The following is a 14,132-nucleotide window of genomic DNA, read 5'->3' on the forward strand; positions in this document are numbered from 1 at the left end:
ACCTATTGGCCGAAAGAAGCCCCTCCCCTTCTCTTCAAATCTCTCAGCCCATTGGCTAGGGCGCAGCCCGCCTCCCAGAGTTCACGCCCCATCTCGGCGCACAGCCTCCGCCCCTTGCCACCGCTGAGATGTCACTCAATAGACGCTCAGCGCTGTGGGGGAGCCCCTTAGCGCAGGTGCAATCCAGCCATAGACTCCGGCGGGGCTGGTGTGGTTCAGTGGTTGAGCATGGACCTATGAACCAGGAGGTTACAGTTCGATTCGCGGTCAGGGCACACGCCCTGGTTTCAGGCTCGACCTCCAGTAGGGGGCATGCAGGAGGCAGCCAATCAATGATTCTCACTCACCATTGATGTTTCTATTTCTCCCTCTCCCTTCCTCTCTGAAATATATATATATTTATATATATATATATTTATATATATATATATATATTAAAAAGCCACAGACTCCGGATTTTGAGCACTTTATTGTTGCAGAACTGATGATAAAGCCAAACACCCCCGCCCCCGCCCCCCGCCCCCCTCCCCCCTCCCGTCATCTTTGGCTGGAGGCTCAAGATGGTGGTTCCCCCAGAGGCTCCTCAGCCGTTTTAGATGTGAGGGGAAACCCGGCGTTTCCCTGATTCACATGGTAGATGTCTCTACGCTTGTGCACCCCGAAGACGTAAATTGAGGCCGGGATGGCAGCCACAAAGCCCAGGATGGTCAACACTGCTATGATGATGGTAATGGTGATGGGGTTCCGCTCTGTGCAGAGAAGCAAGGAGTAAATACTCGTACCCCTGGCCCTAGGCTTGCCCATTTAGAACCGCAGGCCCCCCTCAGCTCACCTTGAACATTCATCACCACAGTGACAGTGTATATGCCCTGTGAGCTGGCCGCCTGGCAGTGGTAGGTACCACTGTAGTTTAACCTGACTCGGAATGGGATCCCGATGGGGACCTGGGCCATGGAGCCTTTGTGCAAACACTGTAGCTGGGGATCTGGGTTGCCCTGGGCTTGGCACTGAAGGATTTGGGTCGTTCTTTCTTTCCACATCAAGTGCTGAGGACATTTGGCCGGGTCAATCTTGGGACCATCTGTGGGACCGCCAAATGATCAGACAAACCCAAGGTCCAATGGGGCAAGAGAGAATCAAGTCTCTCCAAATCAGGAGAGCAAGGAATTCAAGGTCAGAGTGACCTACTCACACAGTACACGCAGCTGGACGCTCCTGTTCTTGTGCAAGACCACCCCATCCACCTCGAGGGCCGCACTGCAGAAGAAGCTGCGTCTGTCGTCCCTCTCAGTGGCATTTAGCTGAAGCAGCGCGAGCTGTCCCGGGGCTGCAGCGGGAACTCCATCCAACGTGACCTGGACTCGGGCTCCAGCAGCGCAAGTCACATTCACTATGGTCCCCTGACGGACGGTGGGCTGGCTCAGGTTCAAGACGGGCCCCCAGAAGCCTGAAGGAGTAGCATTGCCTGGGCGTTTGCTATCCACTCCCTCACATCCACTAAGCCCAGCCGACCACCCAGATTTTTCCCCTCGGGGTAACCAGACCTTGCCTTTTAGCTACTCTGGGGCCCCACCTAAGTTGGGGCACTCAGGCAGTCCTGTAATGAAGGCCCCTGCCCCGCCCACGCGGCAACTCCTCCCACGTTGGCGGCTCAGGCCCTGCTTTTCTGGCTTGGCTTCTCCCGTGCCTTGCCCTTTGGGCTAATGAAGCTCAACCCTCTGGCCCTCACCTCTGCAGCAGTTTTGGCCCCGGCCCCTCTTACTATAGATGGTCAAATTCTCCTGAGTTTCCTGGCTCTCGCCTCCCAGGGTCACATTGCAGACAATCTCCTGAGCCCCCTCCAGCTCCGCGGTGGCTGTGGCTGTGGTGCTGGCCGTCAGCGTGTCACCGTAGCTCTCGACTGTGGCATTCAGCATCTGGTCCCCCAGCGCCAGTTGGACCTGGGCCTCTGAGGCCGGAAACAGCCCGTCCAGGGTGCAGTTCACGGCCTGGGATGTTCCCACCTCCAAGAACCGGGGAGCGAAGAGACGCGGAGGCGTCACTGGCAGGACTGGGGAGAAGAGTGGGAGTGAGCTGGAGGTCTCACACAGCGGTGGACACCCCTTTCCCTGTGACACACTCATACCCCCCAACCAGGGTTCTTCTTTCCCAGGACACCCTGTAACCTGGATCACCCCCTTCCTAGGACACATCTATCTGCACATACTTCTCAAAAATTCCTGCCACCATGGGAATTTTTGAAGCCGCCCATCCAATGGCCAAGGGCAGGCCTTCCTAGAAGCCCTTGAGGTCCAGGCCACCCCATTCTCGGGAACCTCAGGGCCAGGGCACCCCTGCTCTGGCTCAGCTCATCACCCACACTGAGCAGTCCCTTCCCTCACCGAAGGTTCGGAGCTGCCTGGGGACTGAGCTGTTCTGGAACAGACCCAGCCCTTGGGACCGCAGGTCCAGTTCCCAGCGGCAAGAGAAATTGGCACCATGATCATTTCTGCTGGCTAGCACCGTGGTGGTGACTTCTCCAACCGCCAGCTGCTGGCTCAGCACCTCCTCCCCACGGAGCAGCAACACGGAGAGTTTGGCCCGGGGTGCCCCGCCTGCCACCCTGCAGCGCAAGGTGAGGTTTTTGCCCACAGGATTCCAGGGGGACAGGGGTGCCAGCTCCACACGCTCCGGAAACTCTGCGGGTGGGTGGTAGAGGGAGGGGAGAACAGAACTTACCAGTCAGCCTTGCAGCCCCCTCCCCAGGGGGTGGAGAGGACCCGAGGGTGGCCCCGTGCAGAACTGTGAACTTCGAGTTGATAAACCTAGAGGGCTTAGAAATGTGCTAGTGGAAGTGTTTGCTATTGTCATTAGCACCAAGATGATTATTTCCTGTTTTGTCAGACAGGGAAATAAAAGATATGTTTACAAGGACCTTACAGTAAAAAAAAAAAAAAAAAGAGCCATGGCACGTTTTGCTTAGTGGACGGAAGGGTCTCCAGCTGATTCCCCGTCAAGGGCACCTGCCTCGGTTGCAAGTTCTACAAGTTCAATTGGGGAGTGCGTGGGAGGCAACCAATCGATGTGTCTCTCTCACATTGATGTTTCTTTCTCCCTCCCTCCCTCCTCCTTCCCTTTCACTCTGAAAATTAATGGGAAAAAGATATCCTCGAGGTGAATTTCAAAAAGAAAAAGAAAAAAAGAAAGGGAAAGGGTGCTAATGCCTATGACCACTTACGATGTTAACAGCAATGACAAAAGTTCCTATTTAGAGCTTTCCTTAGATTTTGCAAATGTCATCCAGGCATCCACCTTCATTCACATAGCAACTGAGTAAAATGTTCTCTATTATTCTTTTTACAGATGGAGAAACAAGCCCAGAGAGGTGATCTGCCCAGAGAGGCACATCCAGGAAGGGGCAGAACCTGGGTTAGAATGTGAGTCTCCCAAACTTTGGACCTGTGTGTCCACCTGCCTCTTTGGTGTCACATCTAGGGATTCCCCTGGCCCTCCTCCCAGCTTCTGGCCTGGACTCTGGCCTTGGCCTCTCCAAGAGCTTGGCCCAACCCTTCCCCATCAGTCCCAGGTGCTCAAGACTCTGACAGTCTACTTGCCTGGGGCAGCCTCTCAAGGTGCTCTGGCACAATCTTGGGGGACCGGACCCCTCTAGGCTGGGTCCTCTCCCAGGTACAGCTGCAGTGCCTTTCTCAGGCACACAGACCACATCCTTCACCTCCTTGGGAAGCAACTTACGCTCACCTCCAACAACTCGAGTTTGGATCTCAAGCTGTCAGAGAGGCCCATGGACTGGCTGCTATGAAAAATCTTTAACATCTTACTACAATTTTAGAATATTTGACAAGGAGGCCTCCATCTTACTCTTGGGCACCACTGGTCAGGGCTAGTGTTATGCTGGTAAATTCTGGTTATGCTTGGGCTCTCGGGGGTGGGGTGGGAGAGCCCGGATAAGGAGGATTTGCCAATTTCTGTAGTGTAAGTATCCCCACCATGGCTGATACCAAGCTACCCAAAGTGAGATAGAGTTGGGAAGAGCTGAGCACAGTCAGACCTCATGAGCCAGGAACACCGCACTGGCCAGAGCACCTCACAGACACACAGATCCATACAGGTAGATAGACACATGCAGATGTACACATTACACAGAAATATATGTGGATACAAACATATATGTAGACACATTGACACAGACATCCACAGACACACAGATATTGAAACAAACACACTTGCCCCCACACACAGATAACACAGGCAGTCACACATGGAGATATAGATACAATCATGGGGATACACACTGAGAGACACAGACAGACACAGGCACACACACACACACACAAGCACTAACATACACATGTACACTCCCACAAACATAGACAATAACAGATACATATGCTATGGACACACATGGAGGTACACAAATACGTATAGACACTGGCACCCACATAAGAGCATACACGTGGGTACTATACTTATCCATGAAGGCTTCACAAAGCAGTAGGCACCGTGAGTGATCTAGTCTGTTGTATGCCTTTTTAAAAAATGTGTTTTTATTAATTTCAGAGAGAGGAAGGGAGAGAGAGAGAGAGAAACACCAATCTGCTGCCTCCTGTATGCCCCCCTACTGGAGAACAAGCCCACAACCAGGTCATGTGCCCTGACCAGAAATTGAATAGGGACCTCCTGGTTCATGGGTCCACAGGTCCATGGGTCCACACTCAACCACTGAGCCGTGTCGGCCGGCTCCTCATTGATTTTTAGAGAGAATAGAAGGGAGGGGGAGAGACACACAGAGAGAGAAACATCTATGTGAGGGAGACACATTAATTGGTTGCCTCGCGCACACACCCTGACTGGCCAAGACTCAGTTTGCAACCAAGAAACATGCCCTTGACCAGAATTGAACCTGACATCTTCAGTCTGCAGGCCAACGCTCTAACCACTGAGAAATCGGGTAGGGCAATAAACTATCTATCTATATAAAAGCCTAAGCAACCGTCACAACCGAAGGGACAACTGAACAGGCTGCGTGGGGCACGGCCAGCAGGGGGGTTAGTGAGGGGCGACCAAACGACTGAGCAGCAGGCTGTGTGGGGTGACCAGGCTGGCAGGGGGCTTAGGGAAGGACGACCAAATGATTGAGCAGCAGGCTGCGTGGGGTGACCAGGATGGCAGGGGGCAATTAGGGGCAACCAGGCCAAAAGGGGGGGCAGTTAGGGGCGATCAGGCAGGCAGGCATGTGAGCGGTTAGGAGCCAGCGGTCCAGGATTGTGAGAGGGATGTCCAAGAGGTCCTGGATTGGAGAGGGTGCAGGCTGAGCTGAGGGGACCCTCCCTCCCCCGTGCATGAATTCCGTGCACCGGGCCTCTAATTCTAAATAAATAAATGCAGAGAAACTCTTGGGAGGATCACAAGAAACCAGTGCGAGGGGGATTCCCAGTCTGGAAAGGAAGGCTTCACCTGTTAATAAGTCTTGGGAGCCAGACTGCCAGCTTCGCCGCTCAGGGGCTGTGAACCCGACAGATGATTCCACCCCACTGAACCTCAGTTTCCTTAGCTGTGAAATGAGGCTCATAAGTGCAGCGCTCCCCCCATCCCTTGCCCTGGGATCTTTGTAGGATTGAATGAGGGCTAAAGTGGGTATATACACTTAAAACAGTGGTCACTGCCAGCAGTGCTAGGTAAATGGAGATTTGACATTGATATGTTTTTATACTTTTTTATTTTGGAACCCCATTAATTTATTACCTGCCATAAAAATATAAGTAATAAATAAAAGACATGTACTATCATTTTTAAATGCCTCCTGGGACCCAAATAAATTGATTTACACTGCTGCTCTGTCATATGCTTGAGATGCATCTGTCTCTGTCTCTTTCACACACACACACACACACACACACACACACACACATGTCCAGGTCCAAACTCTGGGTCAGATTCCTGGTCCATTCCTGCAAACTCCAGGCCCACTCCCCCCGACTGCCTGAGGCCAGTCCCAGCTTCAGGCACATCTACTCACGGTACACTGTGATGTCAGAGGAGTCTGACATCTGCGAGCCGTTGCAGATGCCGGAGCAGAAGATCTCACTGTCACTGGTCACATTGCTGAGCCAGTAGGCCTTCCAGCCCAGGCCTTCGCCCGCTTCCTCCTTGAACAGGGATGTCTCCAGGCTGATGAGTTCAGGTTGGGGGCAATCTGTACTGCAGTTTACCAAGAGGGACCCTCCAGCAGGCACCACCGGGTTCTGGGGCTCCACCCGAAGCCGGAACGCCTGCCCCTGGGCACCTGTGGGAACATGGAAGCTCCGCTGCTTGATCCAGTGCCCCCCAGCCCATGCATCTTGAGGCCCTACCATCCAACACCTCCTCAACCTGAGATATGGTCTTTGCCTTCATGGTGCCTCCAATTCAGTGGGGAAGACAGGTGATGGATCAGAGACAGGAGAGCTCAGAGGGAGGCCTATAGGAAGGGGCCTATAGGAGGAAGTGAATCAGGGAAGCTTCCCAGACAAGACAAGTACAGACAGTTTTAAAGGGTAAGTAGGAGTTAGCCAAGTGAAAGGGAAGAGTGATCCTGGTAGAAGGCAGAGTGTAGGCAGAAGTCAAAGTTTCAGATGGAGCTGAGAGAGAGAGAGAGAGAGAGAGAGAGAGAGAGAGAGAGAGAGAGAGAGAAAGAGGAGAGAGTTGGGTGGGGAGGACAAATCACAATCACATGCAGGGACTGGGCCTCAGGAAGCCCTGGCTGAGTTAAGGCCCCACAACTTTCTCTCCAGGACACTGGTGAGCCCCCAGTCAGATTTGAGTTTAAGAAAGAGTTTGCAGCAGGATGTGGGAAGTTTCACTTTCTCCGGTCCCCCATTCTCTACCAGTCCCCAATTCTAGCCCTCCCCAAGTTGACTGGCCTCACCTGGAGGCAGCAGGCAGCAGACCAGAAGCAGAGAGATGAGCGGAGTCCAGCAGGCCCTGGGCAGTGGCCCCAAAGGCACCATGGTGGCCAGCCTATGGAGGAAGTGCCTTAATGTGGCACTGGGCAGGTCAGAGGGGAGCAGGCGGGGCCACCAGGAAGCACAGCCACAGCGGTTAAGATTGCAGAAGTCCGGGGCGGCACCTTGCCCAGGCCTGGGGAAGGGCAGGGGGGATGTTCTGTGGCCCCGGAGGTCCAGAGTGGGGAACCCAGCTAGGGTCCAGGGAGGTGGAGGGCTCTAATGAATCGCCCACTGGGTGGGCCTCAGTTACACTTCTGGCTCCCAAATGAACGCACAGGAAATGAGAACACAACCCTCTTCCTTTGTTCTCGTACTGGGGAGGAGGGGGGCTGGAGGGGGGCAAGACACCTCCTTCCTGCTGAACTTAGGTAAGTGTGAAATTGCGCAGCACTTCATTTCTTTCATACGACCTTCTTTCTTTCCTTGTGATCAAATTGGCCTCATCCCACTCCCTGACTTTCACCTCTCCCTTGCTGGTCCACTCCCTAATCACTAAGCCTTCAGGACAATGAGGTTCTGGTTGGCATCAAATAGTCTTAGGAACAAAGCCTCAGGTCTAGTGACCACAGAGGAAGATAGGCCTCAGTTATATTTCAGCTCCGGACCCAAGAAAATGGACCGATCCCACCCACCAAATCCTTGCAAAACCAGACAGAATGGAGCCATGGCTGACGTGAGGACCAGATGCAATGATCAGCTACCCCTTCCTTACCCTGGCCCTCCCAGCAACATTCCCCTATGTAGCCCGCCCCAGAAGCCATGGAGGAGCCAGGTCTATGCACACAAGCTCCAGGCGTAGCACCATTCCCTTAACAAACCGTTACTTTCTTGGCTGCGAACTCATGTTTGCTTTGACGCCAGCAGGTGACCAAACTCCTTTACTTTAGTAACAAAGCGGAAGGTGTTCTGTTCCTAGAGAGAAAGGTAATGGGAGTCCGGCTGGCGTGGCTCAGTGGTTGAGTGTCAACCCAGGAACCAGGAGGTTATGGTTCAATTCCGGGTTAGGGTACATGCCTGTGTTGGGGGCTGGATCCCCAGTGGGGGGTGTGCAGGAGGCAGCCGATCAATGATTCTCTCTCATCATTGATCTATCTATCTATCTATCTCACTTCCTCCAAGAAATCAATAAAAAAATATTTTTTTAAAAAAGGTAATGGGAGACCACCTGCCTGTGTCCTTGAAGTGATAAGGTGGGATTTCAAGGCAACATTTCAAGAGAACAATGAGGGACTTCTAGGCAGGGCCTCAGGGATTAATGTGAGATCCAACATTCTTAGGGGACAAATAAGAGATTTGGAGATGATAAAGAGGGGTCCCCGAAGATGAGTAAAGCCATGAAAATGAACAGAGCCCACATTTATTGGGCTCTTGTGCCAGGCTCTGTGTTGGCCACTGGAGCAGCTCCTGTGGGGGGAGCCACCTTTGAAGATTGTGGGGGGTCCTGCCACCTTTGGAGGTTTTGGGAGATCCCCGAATTCCCTATGCACAGTGCTGAGGTGGAATTGTTAGGGGACAGCTGAATCCTGAGCCACCATCTGTCAAGGATGCTACTTGTTTTTGTTTAACTTTTAAAATGGATTTTTAGAGAGAGAGGAAGGGATAGTAAGAGAGAGAAACAATGTGAGAGCAAAACATTAATCAGCTGCCTCCTACATGCTAGCAGCCCTGGCATGTGCTCTGACCGGGAATCTAACTGGCAACTTTCAGTGTATGGGACAACACTAGAGCCACACTGGCCAGGGCAAGGATGCTACTTGTAACTTGCCCCTGCCCCTGTCCTCATCTCTCCCTTGCCTGCCTCTCCAGGCAGTTGGTCTTTTCATCCCAAGAGAACGGACTAGGCGTCAGGTGGCCACTCCCACCTCCATCTGCTCCATCTCTCAGGCCTCCAGTCCACCTCTTGTTCCTCTGATCTGAGCGCCAGTGAGGGACCTTGTTGAGGGCCTTGACGGTACTAGCATTCATCCGCTCTCCCCACCACTGAGGCCATGCCCTCTCCTCTCTCACCTGGGCACCACTCCCTCCAATCAGGGGTCTCCTCTGCTGCCCTGCTCCCCCATCTAGTTCCCAGATGGTGCTGAGAGGGCAACTAAAACTCAAAAGTATTTGTAAATAATATATCTGATAAGAGTTTCTATCCAGATTGTAAAGAACTCTTACAACTCAACAACAGCAGCCAAAACCCAATTAAAAAATGGGCAAAGTTGAATAGACATTTCTCCAAAGAAGCTGTTCAAATGACCAATAAATACATGAAAAGGTGCTCAACATCATCAGTCATTAGGGGAATGCAAATCGAAACCACAATGAGATAGTGCTTCACACCTATTAGGATGGCTCCCATTAAAACAACAACAACAACAAAACACCCACAGAAAATAGCAAGTGTTCATGAGGATGTGCAGAAACTGGAACACACACACTTTGCTGGTAGGAATATAAAACTTTGTTCCTCCAAAAGTTAAACAGAATGATCCAGCAATTCCTCTCCTAAAAGAATTGAAAGCAGGGACTCAGACCCTGGTTCGGTAGCTCAGTTAGAACTTCATCCCAATATGTCAAGGCTGGGACTTTGGTCCTCAGGGCACACAAAAGAATCAACCAATGAATGCATAAATAAGGGGGACAATAAATCAATGTTTCTCTCTCTCTTTCTCAAGAATAAATAAATAAAAATAAAAAAAGAGCTGGGACTCAGATACTTACACACCAATATTCATAGTAGCATTATTCACAATAGCCCAAGGGTGGAAACAACCCAAATTCCACCAACAGATGAATGGATAAACAAACTGTGTTGTATACATACAATGGAATATTATTAATCCTTCAAAGGAAAGAAAATTCACCCTGCTGGTGTGGCTCGGTGGTTGGGCGTTGACCCATGCACAGAGGTTGCTGGTTTGATTCCCCGTCCATGGACACAGAAATAGTGTGGTGAAGGCCTGGGGGCTGGGTGGAGGTGGGCAGGGGGAAATGGGGAGACATCTGGAATACTGTCAACAAAAAATAAATTTAAAAAAGGAAAATTTGATACATGCTACAACATGGGTGAACTTTGAAAACATTATGCTAAGTGAAATAAGCCAGGCACAGCCAAACAAATATTCCACTTATATAAGGTCCCTAAATGAGGAAAATTCATAGAGAAGGTAGAATGATGGTTCCCAGGGGCTGGTGGAGGAGGGAAATGGGGAGTTAGTGTGGGATGGGGGCAGTTTCTGTTTGGAAAAATGACAACATTCTATAAATCCATAGTGGAGTTGGTTATACAACATTGTGAATGTATTTAATGCCACTGAATCCTACACTTAAAAATGGTTAAAATGGTAAAATTTATGTACATTTCAACACACACACACACACACACATACACACACACACAGCATTTACTTATTTTGATTTGTATCCAAAACATGAGATGGATTGATGGCCCAGGAATGAATAAATAGATGAATAGATACAGTATGATAAAGTAAATTTAATAACATGGCAATTGTGAAATCTAGGGGTGTTCACTGTACCATTCTTCTAACTTTTCTGTATGTTTGCAATCGTTCAGAATGAAGTAAAAACTGCATCCCCGATGGGTCTAGGTGGCTACTCATGTCACAAGAGGAACAAGCAGACCTTGAGTACCTCCTGCTAAGAGGGCACAATGGCCTCTAGGAAAGACTTGCCAAAAAAATAGAAACTAGACCAGCCAGTGTGACTCAGTGGCTGAGCATTCATCCATCAACCAAGGGGTCCCCAGTTTGATTCCCGGTCAGGGCACATGCCTGGGTTGCAGGCTCAATCCCTAGTAGGGTGCGCACAGAAGGCAGCCAATAGATGTCTATCATTGATGTTTCTTTTTCTTTCTTTCTTTTTTTTAAATGTATTTTATTGATTTTTTACAGAGTGGAAGGAAGAGGGATAGAGAGTTAGAAACATCGATGAGAGAGGAACATCGATCAGCTGCCTCCTGCACACTCCCCACTGGGGATGTGCCCGCAACCAAGGTACATGCCCTTGACCAGAATCGAACCTGGGACCCTTGAGTCCGTAGGCTGTCGCTCTATCCACTGAGCCAAACCGGTCAGGGCTATCATTGATGTTTCTATCTCTCTAATCCCTCTCCCTTTCTCTCTCTCTAAAAAAGAAAATCAATGAAAACATTTTTCTTTTTTAAAGGAAGCTGAACTGGATCATCTGTGGTCAAGATGAGGACAGAGAAATGCACTGAAACCACACCACAAGGATGACATCAGACTGGTAAAGCCTAAAGGACAACCCCATTTCCTCCACGAATATGTGGCAAGTGGGGAGAAAAGAGGAAGACAAACCAGCCCCCAGCCAAGTGCAGTGTGTGACCTTGTTTGGATTTTTATTTGGACAAATGTTTGAGAGACAATCGGGGAAATCTCACAGGCTACCCAATGCTATCAAGGAATTGTTAAACCTTTTTTTTTTATTATTATTGTACATCACTCCTTTATCATACTGATCTGAAAAAAGATTTAGTAGTTATGCTCAAAATGCCTACTGGGCCCACGTGGCAGGGCCAGCAACTGGAACATGATTCAGAGCGCACACAGTGAAAGACACAGCTGGACATGATCAAGTGACATTTCACTGCCATGAGACACTGAGGCCGGGGAGGGATTCTAAAACACAGCAGGATGACTCCTACCGGCCAAGGAGCTCTCCCACCCTGGTGTGAGGAATGGCTTACTTGGTGATGACCCCATGTGGGAAGAGTTCACCACTACTAGAAACCCCAGAAGGGTTTTTGTTTTGTATTATTTTATATAGATGTGCTTTCTTTTTGTAAAAGTCAATGCAACACGTAAACATGCAGGATTGATCCCAATCTTCTGGAGCCAGCTTTCCTGGGGTCAAGGAGGAAATGTTTGTTGGAATCACCAGGCGTTCGTCTTCCGCTGACCAGAGCCCTCAGTCAGTTCACCTGACTGCAGAGTAGCACAGGACTGCTCGCAGGAACACAAACAGCCTCTCTTGCCTCTCCTCATTGGTCACGCCTTAACATGGCTCCTCCCTAGCCCCCTGCTCTCAAGCAGGTCCTTAGTCATAAACAAAACACTAGCAAAAAACTGGAGTTATTACCCCTGGACTCTCTTAGATAAGAGTCTCCCTCGGCCGGGACGGAGGACCCATGCCCCACAGGTGCCATTCTGACTAGACTGCATGAAGGGAGTGGGTGCAGGAGACAAAATGGCTAACGCAAAATTGGGAGCCACCAGTCCCCATCTGCAGCTACAACCTAAGACGCCTACAGATGTGGTCAGTGTGACATGTGCACAGGAGAGATGCAGAGGAATGGGATGGGAGGGAGGGTGTCCTTGGGAAGGTCGTCTGCCTGCTCGCCTTCACTTCTTGGCCTTGCCCTGGGTATTCACAGCCTCCATGGCTTCATGCACAGTCTCTTCATCCCCCAGGAACTGCATGGGTTTGATGGGCTTCAAGTTCTTGTCCAATTCATAGACAATGGGAACACCAGTCGCAGGTTCAGCTCCATGATAGCCCCTTCAGAAAGACCCTCCAGATGTCTGACAATGCCCCGAAGGCTGTTGCCATGGGCTGCAATCAGTATCGGTTTCCTCTCCTTGATCTGGGGCGCTATTTCTTCATTCCAAAAGGGCAGAGCTCTGCAATAGTGTCCTTCAGACTCTCACAGGAGGGTAGCTGATCTCAGTGAGGTCTGCATACCTGCGATCCTTACTGATGTTGCTGTAGAAGAGATGGTCGGGCTCCATCGGTGGTGGTGGGATATCATAAGAGCGCCTCCAGATGTTTACCTGGGCCTCGCCTTGCTTGGCAGCAGTTTCTGCTTTAAGACCAGTCAGACGCACATAGTGCCGCTCACTGAGACGCCAAGCCCTCACTACAGGCAGCCACATGTGGTCTAAGGCCGTGGTCGGCAAACTGCGGCTCGCGAGCCACATGCGGCTCTTTGGCCCCTGGAGTGTGGCTCTTCCTAAGCCTTAGGAGTACCCTAATTACGTTAATAACAATGTACCTACCTATATAGTTTAAGTTTAAAAAATTTGGCTCTCAAAAGAAATTTCAGTCGTTGTACTGTTGATATTTGGCTCTGTTGACTAATGAGTTTGCCGACCACTGGTCTAAGGCATCCAGCACCGTCCAGAGGGTCCAAATTGCTCTCTTCTGCACTGAGGTGAAGATGTCAAACTCAGGCGGCATCTCGCAGCGCCTGCCCACCTCACTTTGCCTCCTCGTGCCCAGCTGGGCTCAGGTCCACATGGTACCAGCCGCTGAAGCGGTTCTCCAGGTTCCACGCGCTCTCGCCAGGCCGGATCAGCACCAGCTTGTAGGCAGCCATGGTGGCGGGTCCAAGTGCGGTGCAGACTCAGGAATTGTTAAACTTTTTAGGTGTGGGGACAATATTGTAGTGATTGTTTGTGGTTACATCTTTTTGAGACATATATGGAAGTTTTTACAGATAAAATGATATGATATCTGGGATTTGTTTCAAAATGATCCAATGGTAGAGGTGGGGGTGGGAGTAGAGTTGAAGCATAACTGGCCACGGGCGTTGGAAACTGTTGATGCTGCCTGTTCATGACATTATTCTCCCTTGTTCTGCATATGCTTTAAATTGTCCATATAAAAGTTTTTTAAAAATAATTCTTTATTGGTGAAAATATTACACCATAAAAGTTTTTTAAAAAGCAGCTGCACAAAAATAGGCCAAGATAATTTTGAAGAAGAAAAAGGAGATCTATCCTATATCAAATATCAAAACATAATCTAGTGGCAATATCTTTCCCAATTACCAGGCTAGATCCTGCAAGCAGCTATTCCTGTTGGGAATGTGCCCTACAGATACCCTTGAGTGTGGGTGGAACAATATGCACCCATGGCTGCTCACTGCAGCAGCGTCATGGATACAGCAAAGGACTCGAGATAACTACATGAAGAGCAAAGGTTGAGCGATAACTACATGTCCCCCAGCGAGGACTATAACACAACCACAAATAGCACAAGGAAATACTGTAGGCCTGGATATATGGGACCACCTCCAAGACAAAGGGAAAAAAAGAAGCAAGAATCCAGACTAGAGTTGTGTATCCTTGCACATGCTACCATTTTTGCAAAAGATAGGAAAGTATAATATGTGTACGGGTT

At 50.1% G+C, this 14,132-nt stretch overlaps 1 protein-coding gene and 1 pseudogene across 1 annotated transcript; both read right to left on the reverse strand.

The window, feature by feature from the left end:
• Positions 1-536: 536 nt before the first annotated feature.
• ICAM3 (intercellular adhesion molecule 3) lies at positions 537-7,251 on the reverse strand. Its single transcript, XM_036314743.1, has 7 exons — positions 6,905-7,251; positions 6,017-6,283; positions 2,382-2,678; positions 1,763-2,050; positions 1,193-1,447; positions 833-1,081; positions 537-749 (listed from the first exon to the last, which is right to left on the reverse strand). The coding sequence occupies exons 1-7, from the start codon at positions 6,984-6,986 to the stop codon at positions 556-558; spliced, it is 1,632 nt and encodes a 543-aa protein (XP_036170636.1). The 5' UTR covers positions 6,987-7,251; the 3' UTR covers positions 537-555.
• A 3,871-nt stretch (positions 7,252-11,122) lies between these two features.
• Positions 11,123-13,623, reverse strand: LOC118658767 (annotated as a pseudogene).
• Between the last annotated feature and the right edge of the window lie 509 nt (positions 13,624-14,132).

This window comes from Myotis myotis, unplaced genomic scaffold (genome assembly GCF_014108235.1).
Source record: "Myotis myotis isolate mMyoMyo1 unplaced genomic scaffold, mMyoMyo1.p scaffold_m19_p_6, whole genome shotgun sequence".
Taxonomy (NCBI): domain Eukaryota; kingdom Metazoa; phylum Chordata; class Mammalia; order Chiroptera; family Vespertilionidae; genus Myotis; species Myotis myotis.

Coding starts and splice junctions, on each gene's coding strand:
- ICAM3 (XM_036314743.1), bottom strand. CDS start 6,986: ATGGTGCCTTTGGGGCCACTGCCCAGGGCCTGCTGGACTCCGCTCATC. Junction 1,448..1,762: donor GGAGAATTTGACCATCTATA/GTAAGAGGGGCC, acceptor CTACTCCTTCAG/GCTTCTGGGGGCCCGTCTTG. Junction 1,082..1,192: donor CGTCCAGCTGCGTGTACTGT/GTGAGTAGGTCA, acceptor GCGGTCCCACAG/ATGGTCCCAAGATTGACCCG.